We start from the raw sequence: 13,968 nt of genomic DNA on the forward strand, positions 1-13,968 counted from the left end.
GATGCTCATCATTTACATTTGCTTGATTTGGTGGTTCTGTCTAGTTTTTTTTTTTTTTTTTTGTCTTTTTGCCATTTCTTGGGCCGCTCCCGTGGCATATGGAAGTTCCCAGGCTAGGGGCTGAATTGGAGCTATAGCTGCCAGCCTATGCCAGAGCCACAGCAACACGGGATCTGAGCCACGTCTGCGACCTACACCACAGTTCACGGCAATGCCAGATCGTTAACCCACTGAGCAAGGCCAGGGATCAAACCTGCAACCTCACGGTTCCTAGTCGGATTCGTTAACCACTGTGCCACGACGGGAACTCCCTGTCTAATTTTCATAAAAACTATTACACGTGGAAGGGATAAACAGTAAGGTCCTACTGTACAGCCCAGGAACTATATTCAATATCCTGTGATAAACTATTTTATATATAGATATATACACACACACACACACATCACTTTGCTAAAAAGCATAAATTAACACATTATAAATCAACTATACATCAGTAGAAAGAAAGGAAGAAAAGAAAGAAAGAAAAAAGAAAAAAATTTGAAGAAATTAGCATAGTAGAATCATAAGATAATTTTATATAGCATGCCTTTGAGCATCTACTCTTCTAGGCTCTGAGAGAAGAGCAGTGAAAGAGGCCCACAGAGTCCATGTCTGCAAAAAGCTCAGGTCATGCTGAAGGGAGTCATCCAAGAAACTATGAGCAAATAAATAAATACATTCAAACAATGGCATCTCTCCTAAACAGTAAAAAACAAATTATGGAAATAAGTCATGACTAGGAGACATAGGAGGGAGGTCACTTTATTTTGGGTGGTCTGAGAAGGCCTATCTGATGAGGCCATCACAAAGGTGAGGTCTAAAAGCTGAGAAGCAGTGGATCAGTTAAAGAAGGGCATGAGGAAGGGGAAGGGGTTTCTGGAAAAAGGCATAGAAGGTGCAACTTTCTGGAGATGGTAGCAAATTGAGCAAAGAAGGCCCATGTCACTGAACTCTTAACAAAGAAAAGAGTAACTTTATCTTCTTTGTAATTATGTGAAAGAAAGATTACTTTTCTGACTTACAGAGAATAAGACTGAGGAATGGGAAAATTTTAAATCTTATCATACAGCCAATAATTTGCATAATTAGCCTTTGAAAACTATATCATGAACCAATCCAATAGAGTACCTCTCAGGAGAAATAGTAGTGGTTAGTGAGAGGTACAGAGTAAATGCCAGAGAAGTTTCGTAGTCTCCACTTGCCCTAACTCTAAATACAATGCGTTAGCCTTTTCTATGTCAACAGCTGTGTTGGATATTGTAATGGTGATAATATTACTGCATAGTGGCTGAAGAACTGATATTGCAAAATGGAGGCCAAATACCCTAATGGTATTGGAAGTAAATAAAACAGGTCTTTTAGAGAAGGAAGACTAGGGAAATACAAGGTGAAGAATTGGCTTGCAGGTAGCTGAGATCACACAATTTTAATTTTCATTTTATACTCCTTCTTACAAGAGTTAAATTGGTCTTTTATAAAATAAAAAAAGAGAAGTTTATCAAATTGCTAAATTTGCAGATAATAATAGAAATCATCAAATGATTATATCATTTTCAAGGAATTTACTAGTGACTTCTCTTAATTTAGTTAGGTATCAGTTAACAGATCACAGTATTTAACACAGAAGGTAGAGAGCAAAGAATCTCAGTCTTAAATCTTAGGAAATACAACTAACTGTCAGTCAATCAAAAATGGAGATAGACTGCAAACAAAAATTAGGAATAAATGGTAAGAGGTTCCCATTATGGCTTAGTGGAAATATATCTGAATTGCTTCCATGAGGACATGAGTTTGATCCCTGGCCTTGCTCAGTGGGTTAAGGATCCAGCATGTCTGTAGGTCAAGGCAAGGCTCAGACCTGGTAATCCTGTGGCTGTGGTGTAGGCCAGTAACTACAGCTCAGATTTGACCCCTAGCCTGACAACCCTCATATGCCATGGGTGCAGCCCTAAAAAGACCAAAAAAAGAATAAACTGTAAAATAGAAGGATTTACTGTGTTTATTTATTTTAAAATTGCGAATAATGTAAGATACTAAATTTTCATTTCATTCAAAACAAAACAAGCAAACAAAAAAGCACCCTGTCCACCACTGTATCCTAGGTGCCACAACTATGTTTTAAATGTATTAGCTAAAGGTGGAATAAACTATCTTTTTACTTTATGAAGTATTTCCTTAATTTCTTCCTACCTGTGAAGGAAGCAGATTTGATGATATTCAAATATGTACAGTTCTTATAGCATTCTGCTTTTATTTTTCCTAAAGCACTCTTCGCATTTGTATATTTGTTTAAATATTTCTTCAATATCTTCTCTACTACACTATAAACTCCTTAAGAATAGTCACTGTATGACTGATAATTCACCTTAGACCATAGCGAATAGTAGAATTTCAATATTTTAAAGGTTTTTTGTAGAATATATCAATATGTTTCTTCTGTTGACACATATGCTTTCATGCTCTTCTGACCTCTTGCCCCCATACACACCCAGGTAGATTTCTATATCCAGAAGCAGATTTAAAGGAATGTCACTAATAATAATGAAAATTTAAGTACAATGACAACTTTTTGAGAGTAATGTTGTAGAAGAAACATTTTAACACCCTAAACAATACACCGCATGCATGATTGTCAGCATGCTTATATGTGAAATACTCTAATAAATAATTTTTCTGATCATCTTTGATTATTTGTTAGTATATATAGTGAAACTTAAACAGCACAAAGCAGAAATCCATTATAAATAAATGGTCCAATTAATTGAGATATAGCTTAAAAATGCTCTAGTCTGTAACGAAAGTAAAGTAAAATGTGAAAGTGTGAAAAGAAAACAAAATGAAGGAAATATATTCTAGTCATGATTAAATGTTTTCAAATGAATATGCTACTTTTTGTGTGATTATTTGAACAAGTATTTGAAAAATCATTAGCAGTATTTTACCTGCAACTGTCAATGTGAATTTTTTTCACTGCCTTGGATGGGATGAAAGATCTCCAGTTATTGATTTCTATAATTTCTATGCAGCCAGTAAAATTCTCAACTGGTCCAGAAATCTGAAAGGAAGAAAGAGAGGAAGAGAGAAAGGGAGGGGGGAAATTTACATTATTTTCTTCAAAGTATTGTTCTTGCTGCAAACTGGGCAGAGAATAAATTCAGATTTATTCAATATATTGGTAGAAAGTAATATAACTCCTTTCAAAAATATCATTCTAAAAATTAGTAGGAAAGATCAAAACTTTAGTCAAAAGTTATTTGTAATATGTATATTACCATGGTAAGAATTACAAAAAGTCACATATATATGAATAAGGTTTTCATTATTTATTGAAACATAAGAGAAAAGCTGATACACTTATCCTTTCCATCAATAGATTATACTCTTTGATTTTTTGTGACTCTTCCTTGTACTGTTGCTTTCAGATATTAGTTACCTTATTCCATCTATAGCTATGAAACATCCAGAAAAATCTCTCTTTCCAGGGGCAAAGGAAACACATAATAAGCTACAAATATTTGTTGCATCCTGAAGCCCTGATGCATTCTGTATGCCTTTTGTGCTCAGTTGAGTGGTCTATTCTTTTTAGGAATAACTTGGGCAAAAAATGATATCCAGAAAGATTTCCAAAGGGACAAGAGCAAAAAAGAGAAAATGACATTGGAGAGCATTAATTTTGATGAACAAATATAACCTCTAAAAGATAAACAGGTATGACTTATTGTATTCACCATGAACATGCAGTGCTACATCAGTAATTATGTCTATATAATTTTACATCTATGTGAAAAAGAGAAATTAGAAAAGCGAAAAGGGACACAGCTCAGAATTCAATAGTTAGAAATGAGCATTTATTTCAGGGTCTGTCTTCTGTTTCTCAATATTGTTAAAAATTTCAAGCTAATATGGAGTAAATCATGACCAGGGCAGTCACTGAATTTAGACACTGAAAAATAAGTTGCCCTCTTAGATTTTTGAATTAATAACATACACTGTTCACATTCTCAAGACGATTTCTCATTGAGTGTAATATCAGTAAGGGAGAAAGAAAGAAAGAGAGAAAAAGAAAGAGAAAGAAAAGAAAGAAGGGAAGAGGAAGAAAGTGAGCTTTTGTCTTCAAAAATTTTGGGGGTGAATATATTTTATTTCATCTTTTAACTTAAGAGTCTTAGTTTAAAAATTTTTAAGCATTTTCCTCTTTCTGCTTTAGCCTGATAGTCATATAGGCTCAAACCCATCATTAAAACAAAAAAAGAATCAATATGTTCTCACTTTCCTTCTCCGCATTGTATGATTTTTGATTTTTTTTTTTTAACATCTTCATGTTTAGATCTGTATGCTGGCTTATTTGACTGCTTTCCAGTTGTGGTTTCATCCATCCTAATTCTTCTTACTTTTTTTTTTTTTTTTAATTTAGAGAAGCCCTTTCAGTATTTCTTTTAGAATGGGTTTACTATTACTGTACTCTTTCAGCTTTTGTTTGTTGGAGAAATTCTTTATTTCCCCTTCTATTTTAAATGATATTCTTTCTGGATAGAGTATTCTAGGTTGCAAATTTTTTCCTTTCAGCACTTTAAATACATCTTGCCACTCCCTTCTGGCCTGTAGTGTTTCTGTTGAGAAATCAGCTGATAGCCTTATGGGGTTCCCTTATAATTAACACTTTGCTTTTCTCTTGCTGCTTTTAGAATCCTCTCTTTAACTTTTGCCATTTTTATTATAATATATCTTGGTGTGGGCCTGTTTGGGTTCAACTTGTTTGGGGTCCTCTGTACTTCCTCTGTCTTGATATCAGTATCCTTTAGATTTGGAAAGTTTTCAGCCATAATTTCTTCAAATATATTTTCAATCCCCTTTTCTTTTTCTTCTCCTTCTGGAATTCCTATTATGTATAGATTGGCCTGCTGTATATTATCCCATAGGTCTCTTATATTGCTTTCATGTTTCTTCATTTGGTTTTCTGTCTGCTGTCCTGACTGGGTGATTTCCATTATTCTATCTTCCACATCACTAATTCATTCCTCTGCATTATTCATTCTGCTCATTATTGCCTTTAGCTCAGTTTGCATCTCTGCAAATGAATTTTCTAGTTTTTCTTGGCTCCTCCTTATATTTTCTAGTTTCTTTCTAAAGGAATCTGCATTACTGTTCATATCCTCTCTTAATTCCTTCAGTATTTTCTCTATCTCCCTATTGAAATCAATGTCTGTCAGACTGCAGAGGTCTGTTTCATTGTTGACTGCTTTAGGTGAATTCTCTTGTTGCTTTAACTCGGAATGTTTCTGTGTTTCTTCATCTTGCCTGTGTTTCTCTTTTTCTGTGAGTTTAGGGACGCCAAACTGTAATCATGTAAGACTACTTCTATGTAAAAGTACTCCTTTGTATTTTTTTTGGGGGGGGGTTACTATTTATTTTTGGTGTGGGAGTTTGAATATTTGCTATCTATTTCTTTGGTGTGAGCAGGCTGTTATCTCCAGGATATTCAGTGTGTTTTCAGGGAGAAGGAGGCAATGGGTAGGGCCAGCAGTCGGTGCCTAGTCGTTGGACTCTCAACAGCAGCAAGGACCTGCAGGAAGGTGGCACAGGCTACTCCTAGTTTCAGGGCCCTGGGAAGTGGTAATGAGCTCTAGGCACATCTACATACAAGGTGACCAGAGCATTTGGCAGGAGCAGCAGCAGGGTGCATGAGTTCCCAGGGGAGTGAGAGCAACAACAGATTGTGTTGGATTGCAATGCTGTGCCCTGAGGTGACTGGAACTGTAGGTGGTGCCTGTTCAGGGACACCTAATGGTAGCGGGTCACGACCACCTCTGGAGTCAGTGATAATTTTGGTGGTTTGCCCCCACCACCTGTAGACCTTGTATGAAGCAACCTGTCTCACTTAGCCCACATAGGAGGTGCTGCACAGCTGCTCCTAGTTGCAGGATCCCGGGAAGTGACAGAGATCAGGCATGCCAGTATTGCCCTGAGTGTTTGGCAGTGGCAGCAGCAGAGTGGATGTGTTCCCAGGGTTGCGAGAGCACCAGCAGGTTGTGTTCGGTCACAATGCCCTCCTCTCGGTGCCCTTGAGGTGAATGGGGCTGCAAGTGCTGTCTGTTCACGGGCTCCTACTGGTGGTGAGCTACTCCCCCACCTCTGGAGCCAGAGATAACTGCAGTGATTTGCCCCTGCCTCCTGTAGACCATGCAAGAAGCACCTCATCCTGCTTAGCCCCCACAGGAGGTGCTGCACAAGCTGCTCCTAGTTGCAGGCTTGTGGGAAGAGACAGTGATCAAGCATCTGGGCACTGCCCAGAGTGTTTCACAATGGCAGCAGCAGGGCGGGTGTGCTCCCAGGGGAGCGAGAGCAATAACAGGTGGTGTTCCATCGCAATGTCCTTCTCTGTGGTGTCCTCTGAGGTGGTTGAGGCTGCCAGTTATTTTTGTTCAGGTATCCCCAGTGGCAGAGGGCTGTTCCCACCTCTGGAGTCAGAGATAACTGTGGCAGTTTGCCCCCACCACCTGCAGACCATGCAAGAAGCACCCTGTCCCACTTAGCCCACACAGGAGGTGCTGCACCAGTGGCTCCTAGTTGTAGGGTCTTGGCAAGGGACAATGACCAAGTGTCCGGGCACCGCCCAGAGCATTTGGCAGTGGCAGCTGCAGGGCAGGTGTGTTCCCAGGGGAGTGAGAGCAACTGTGTGTGGTGCTCGGTTGCAGTGCCCTCTTTTTTTCTTTTTTGCCACCCCCTGAGGTGACTGGGGTCACAGGTGGATCCCACTCACAGGCCCCCAGTGGTGGCAAGCCATGCCTCCCTCTAGCCTCTGAGACGACCGCCGTGGTCTGTCCCTGCCACCTGTAGATTATGCAAGAGGCCCCAAGTCGCACTTAGCCCCCTGATGCCGCTAGCCCACACAAGAGGTGCCTAGCCACCGGTAGCCTGCAAAAGTGCTCAATCTCTCCTAAAGGGGCAAGAGGCTTCTCACTGCTGGTAGCCTGTGCCAGAGCCACCCGCCCTCTGAGAGCCCTCAGGCATATGCATGCTCAGGTGCAGGGAGTTTTCTATGACAGTCCACCCCTCCTCCTCTCGCCTTCCCCAACAATGGTGCCTTGCCTCTCCTGTGGGTCTGGACCTTCTCCTGGGTTCCCTCTGCTGTGGCGTTCCCCTCCTCAGCCGGTGGCATACCACTCCCCCACCAATAAGGCACTGCTTAGCCCCTCAGGCTGTCCCCACATAGCCAGCCCCAGTGCTCTCCCCAGGACTGACCTCCGGAGCCTTAGTCTCAGCACCCAGCCCCTGCCCAAGCATCTCCGGATGTTCTGGCCAGTGGTTCAGATGATCTGTGTGGCTCTCACTCTGCTTTGCTGTTCTCAGTCCAGCTGCTGCACTTTTCTCCATGACTTTGAGGTCCCTCCAACTTAGCTGATGTCCGTCAGTTAGGTGGCTTCTCAGGATGTGAGTTCCCTTTCTCCTTCACAGCTCCCTCTCAGGAATGCTAGTCCTGTCCTGATTCCTTTCTCTCTCTCTCTTTTTTTTTTTGGTTCTACCCAGTTATGTCAAGAGTTTCTTGCCCTTGTTGGAGGTTTAAGTTTTTCTGCCAGCATCCAGTTGATGTTCTGTGTGAGTCGTTTTACATGTAGATGTGTTTTTTTGATGTGTTTGTGGGAGAAGGTGAGCGCAACCTCGTACTCCTCCACCATCTTGCTCCGCCCCTCCTCCCTCTGATGTAGGCACATGTACTATAAATCCTCTCAACAGCAATGTTCTGTCAAGGGCCCAAAATGACTGAATTAGAAAACAAAACAATATTTCACACAGTAAATTCACAAAGAAGTCACTTGACTGCAAGGAAAACAGAAACATTTGGTTCTTACATGCTGGAGAAGGGAAAGTGTAGATTTGCAATTGTTAGCTTAAAGTTTTTATGGGCTTCATTAGTGGTTTTGTTTTCCAAATTTCATTTTTTTAATCTTGATCACAGTTATACATGAAACTCACTTTTAAAATTTAAAAGAAATCTTGCATACACTACTCCTGAAACATCATAGACATGTGAATTAGTAGAGTTGACAATTAAAAACTTTAACAAAAAATGAATGATCTTGGATATATGCTTTTGATTGTAATAATTGTGAATGTTAGCCTTGATTCCCTTAGTTAAGCATAAGGAGAAAGATTGAATGTTGCTTCTGTTCTTGTATTACTAAGAGACAATTTTACCTTAATATGTTTTATATAGGGGGTTTTTGCACCAGATTTTCCTTTGGATTTTCCTTTCCAAGTTTCAATTGGTAAAATATTAGTTGAATCTTGGATTAAACTCAATCCTTATATGAAAGGAAAATACTTGAAGATTTGTGTATGTGTATGTGTGTGTGAACAGGCTGTATATATATGTAGAACATTCCTGTTAAACTGCCATGTGATCTTGCCTCTGCTGCTACACTGTGATGTTTTCTTTGTTTCCTTACCATTGTGTCTCAATCCCATTCTGGCATTCTTCAGTTCCCTTTGTAGTTCCAAGTTTCCTTTTGATAACATTTCCTTGCAACTTGAACAACTTGCTTTAACATTTCTTGTAATGTAGGTCTGATGGAGGCATATTCATTCAGGTTTTTTAAAATAAAAATGTCATTAATTTACACTATGTTTATATTTTTATTGGATCCAGAGTTCTATGTTGAAGGGTCTTTTAAAAATTATTTTTATTTCAGCACTTGAAAATTTGTTCTGTTGTCTTCTGGTTGGTACTGTTTCTGATAAGAAGTCAGTGATAATTGTCTTTTCATTAGGTTTTATTGAGATTAATTGGATGTATGAGTTGATATTTTTCATCAAATCCAGGTAATATTGGTCATTATTTCTCCAAACATCTTTTTCTCTCCCTCTTTCTTTCCACCTTTTGGAACTCCAATTACATGTATTTTGACCCCTTACAAGTCATTGAGCTTCTGTTCATTTTTTTCTATCATTTTGGCCTCTTTCTTTCAATGTAGTTAGTTTCTGTTTCTTTGTATTTGGGTTCAGTGATCTTTCCTTCTGAGGCATGTAATCTCTTGTTTAACCAATTAGGCTCAGATATTATATTTTTATTTTTAAGACTTCTACATGTTTCTTTCATAGAGTTCATATTATATCTATTCTTGTATTTAAAATAGTTTCCATTTTTCTTCTCTTCAATTTCATGTTTTATTTCTGTTTTTAGATAAATTTATAATAACTATTTTGAAGTCCTTATATGCTAATTATGTAATCTTTATGATTTATTGATCTATTATCCTTTGACTCATTTTCATTCTGCTTGCAGTCCATAGTTTCTTGCTTCCTTTCCATAGCCAACATAGCCAATATTTTTTTATTAGATAGTAAACTTTGTATTGTTACTTTGTTGTGTGTTTTTCTATATATTTTTCTTAATTTTATGATTGTTTGTGGCAGTAAGGGTAGTGTAGTATCAGTTCCTCACTTATCACCTGAAAACCTATATGCCTTTTTTTAAATAAAAAAATTCAACACAGCTTATGTCGTAGAACAAAAATTTTATCACAACCAAACTCTTAACTGCTATCCCTGATTCCCAGCTCAATTTTCATATTCTTTTATCAATTTATTCTAGTACTAGTTTCCAATTTTCTAAGCAATATGTTTATTTTTTGTGTATTATCCAGTTTTTCACATTTTTGTAGACTTCTTTGTATGTAAGATTACATCTGTATCATATATAACAATTCTGATTATATAAATATTCAACATTAAATTAACCATAATTTTAGATTTGACTTTAATGTTTACATTATTTCCATGTAATTATCTGTAGTTGAGCTATACAGTGAAATATGGCAACATTTTCTTTCTTATGCAACCACTTTTTTTTAAGATGCGATCTCATTATTGCCTTTTTTTTTTTTTTGGCCACACCCACAGCATGTGGAACCATGCCACAGCAGGAACCCAAGCCACAGCAATGACAATTCCATATCCTTAACCCACTGAGTCACCAGGGAATTCTATATTGCCTCCTTTTTGTTGGCTTACTGTTTATTTTTTTATTATCTTCAAACTCTCTGCCAAAAATACAAATTCCTCTCCAGTAATTCAAATACAATGACAACTTATTAATTTGATTTTTCTCTTTTAATTTGAATTTTAACAATATCACTATCATATTTGAAATTTACTTTATAGCTGTGCGGTGATGAACCCACTCTTATCTTGATTCTATATGTTTTTACTCCTTTATTGGCATATCCATTGATACTATAATCAAAGTATCAGCTTTAAACTGACAGTAACAACTGAAAGCTAATAAAGCAACATAGGGCTAATGTATTTGAGCCCTATATCTGCTAATGGCATTTTAAAAAAAATTAGAAAAGATGTAATATGGATAATATTATGATGAAAGAATAAATGACTTTGATAAAATACATGTGGGGAATGAAGGGGAAAAGAGAGAAGTAAAGAAGTAGAAAAATTAATGCTATGAAGAGTTGTGCAATTACTCACATGTATTTCTTAGTTTCTCTAAAATCATTCCAAGGCTAGGGATCTTGGAAAGTAATGTCAAGAAAAAGATAGGAATTGGTAGGAAGTGCCTATTTTAGGTACCTAAAAGTAAACTGAGGTATTAACAGGTAGTGTTTCAGATGTTAAGATGTTATGTCACATAAACACAAATTGGGTGGCAACTGTGCACTGTGCATAATGTCAACTCATATGAGTCTATCAATATCCTACAGGTGGAACTTTAGCAGCATGATGACAAAATAGCTACATAAAAATAGGAACAGTTTACCCTGTAACTTTCAGTAATACCTCCACCAATTGTGTATATTGATATATTCACTGAATTATCTATGCCTTGTAAGAATTTTGGGATTCATGCAGTCATAGTCTATATGTAGAAGGAATATAGAAAGGTGGTTACATCTTTCTACAGATGAGAGTAAAATGTATACACGGAGTCAACAAATATTTTTAAAGCACATACTAACTATGCACAATTATAGCTTAGGGTTGCTGTGGATATGTATGCAAATTTTTCACTGACAATAAAACTTAGCTAGTGGAGAGGAGTAGAGCCTGAACTTCAACTAGTATTTTTTTTCTCTAAGCTATTGGCTGAGAAAGGTCTACTTTTAAAAATCTGTTCAACCAGAGAGTTTACTTTATCTAATTCAAAGTCACTCAATAGTCTAGCATCTGTGGGGCTAGGCACTATTAAAATATAATGTCAGTTAGAAAATTAGATAAAGTTCAGTAAAAAATGTGAAGACTATGATAGACTAGATAGGTTTCAATTTCAGACATTGACAGATATCGGGTTGGAGACCAAACCTCTTATAAAAACAACAAAATAGAGGAGAATTTAAATAGAAATCTGCAGACAATAGAGAACTACCCAGGAAGAAAGGACTTGAAGAGCCAAGGTCTCAGAGAGATGAGAAGCACAAATGTGGATATTGACATTCAGTGTTCCCTTTTCTATTGAATTAGTTGTGAATTTACAAGTGGTAGAGACTTGAAGAAGCTGAACTTGAACTTCTATAAATCTTTTGGGGTTAAGGGTGAAATATTGAAATTTGGAAGCAAACTATCATTCTTAGAACATTGAATACCTAAGGCTATGTTTCTAACTTCTTCAAGGCAGCAGGGTTTTAGCACTGCCTAGAATTTATCTCATAGACATCTGCATCAGTATCATTGTGGACTGCTCTTTCCTTAATGCGGAAACTGGAAAAGAATGTCCCTGTATAATGGAACTAGAAAAATATGAGCACAACTTCAACAGTTTTTCTGTGGGTTATTCTTTCTTTTAGCAAGGCCAGAAATGCTCTGTATGTTGAGGAATTTCCAAATCTTTATTACAATAGCCTTACTGATATGTAATTCACATATAAAATTTACCCATTTAAAGAGTAAAATGTCATGGATTTAGTTTATTAGTAGACTTGTTCAACCATTACTACAGGAAATTTTAGAATAGAATTATCACCAAAAAGAAATGCTTATTCATTTGCAATCACTTTCCATTTTTTCTCTGCTATAGACAATCACTAATTTACTTTTTAGCTCTGTAGATTTACCTATTATGAGCACTTCATTAAAATAGAAACATCTACCATGTGGTCTTTTGTGACTAGCTTCTTTCATTTAGTGTAATGCTTGTAAGGTTCCTCCATGTTGTGGTATGCACTGGTACTTTATCTCTTTCTTACTGAATAACAGTTCATTGTAGGAATATACCATATTTTATTTATTCTTTCATTAGTTGATGGATGTTTGGGTTTCCATTTTTTGTCTCTGAAGAGTATTCATGTGCTTTTGTGTAGACATAGGATTTAATTTCTCTTGGATATATGACAAATCCAATGAAATTTATGTGTGTTTGCGTGACTTATTTGTTTCCTACTACAGCTGCTTCACTATAATTCTTGGGGAGAGAGCTAGTAGCCAGGAGCTAATTTGCAATGCTCAGAATTAATGCATCAAAATTACTTCTATTTGGAAACAACCTAAATGTCCATCTAAGGGATCTCCTCAAGGAAACTGCTATCCTACCAGTTGCTGTGAAAGGGAATTAGGAATATCTCCATTTACAACTCTGAATGTGTAATGAATGCCATAGTATTCACCCAGATCTATCTTTAGGAGTGAAGAATTTCTCCCTTCCTTCTACTAGTAGGGATACTGGTGGCAGATAGGCTTCACCTCTCAGCTTTACTTGACAATTACCTAAGTCTCAGAGTATAAGCTCATGCAAGTTTTCTCTTCTCTCCTAGGATAATTTTTATCCAATTACTGGTCAACAAGGACTATAATGGCCTGGATTCTTCACCCTAAGTTTAACAACTCTGACTGGTTAGCTTTGGCAGAAACCTGTATTGAGACTACATTGCATTCCATCTTCTCCCCCTGCCAAGTCTACTTCCTTTCTTTCACTTTCCTTCTATAGATGGTAGTTCCATTAGCACTCTCAAAACAACCTGCATGTTAATCTCTGGGTCTGCTTTTTTAGAGATCACAACTTGCAATAAAGTGATAACCAGGATACCTTGCTAAGTTAGAAAGGCAAAGTGAAGAAAAGTATACACAGTATGTTATTATTTAGTAATGAAGGGATATGCATTTGTATGTGCTTGATTATATTTAACAACAAATGAGTAAATCATTAAGTATGTTCACTTTTAAGTGGAGGGAGGAAATACCTCCCTCCGGCAATAGAAACTAAATTTCTTAAATGCATATCTTTAGACATAAATTTGAATTTGAAACCATGTAGATATATTACATAATCATAAAAATAACACATGATTTAAAAAATCAATTCTTAAAACTCAGAAGTAGAATAAAAAAAATGATCCTGTGTTTCTAGTTGATGGCATAAAAACACATAACTATTCTACGAGCATTAAAACACAGTAACTTGAGCAAATGTCCCTAGCGGAATCTTAAGGACAGAGAGAATTATCAAAAAACATTAAACTTTTTTTCAGTAATTTTATGTTAGTGGTGGCAATGCACAGTTATTCTGAGATGGTGTGTTACCTATATGATAAATCAAATGTGTATTATGATAATGTCATTCAGAACAGAATTTTTGGAAGGAAATGAACTAAAAACCATCTAGTTCTCAATCTGGATTGCAAGAGTTAGTAGTAGCTCATGAGAGTTGTTTCATAACAAAAAAATATTTCCTAGATTTGATTACTGAAAAGGCTAGGGAAAAATGACAATGCAGTAGCAAAGAATGGCTCCAGATTCCATTTGGGATCTCCAAGTGCTATTTCACACATGAAAAAAAAAAAGATTCCTTGAAGAAATGCTTAATTCTTCATTTACTAAAATATAATAAACCATGGAAACACTACAGTACCAAGGATCTAATTTTTTAACAAGATTTAGCACAAAAATAAAGTAGCAGAGGAAGATTCCATATAGGAAATGATA

The 13,968-nt window shown here is 36.8% G+C and overlaps 1 protein-coding gene across 1 annotated transcript in view; it reads right to left on the reverse strand.

Moving 5' to 3' along the window:
* EYS (eyes shut homolog) overlaps window positions 1-13,968 on the reverse strand; it is a 1,324,234-nt gene that overhangs the window by 442,998 nt on the left and 867,268 nt on the right. Inside the window, 1 exon segment of the mRNA XM_047769134.1 lies at window positions 2,985-3,097. Coding sequence (XP_047625090.1) covers window positions 2,985-3,097 — 113 coding nt within the window.

The sequence above is a fragment of the Phacochoerus africanus genome, chromosome 2 (genome assembly GCF_016906955.1).
Source record: "Phacochoerus africanus isolate WHEZ1 chromosome 2, ROS_Pafr_v1, whole genome shotgun sequence".
NCBI classification, from domain to species: Eukaryota; Metazoa; Chordata; class Mammalia; order Artiodactyla; family Suidae; genus Phacochoerus; species Phacochoerus africanus.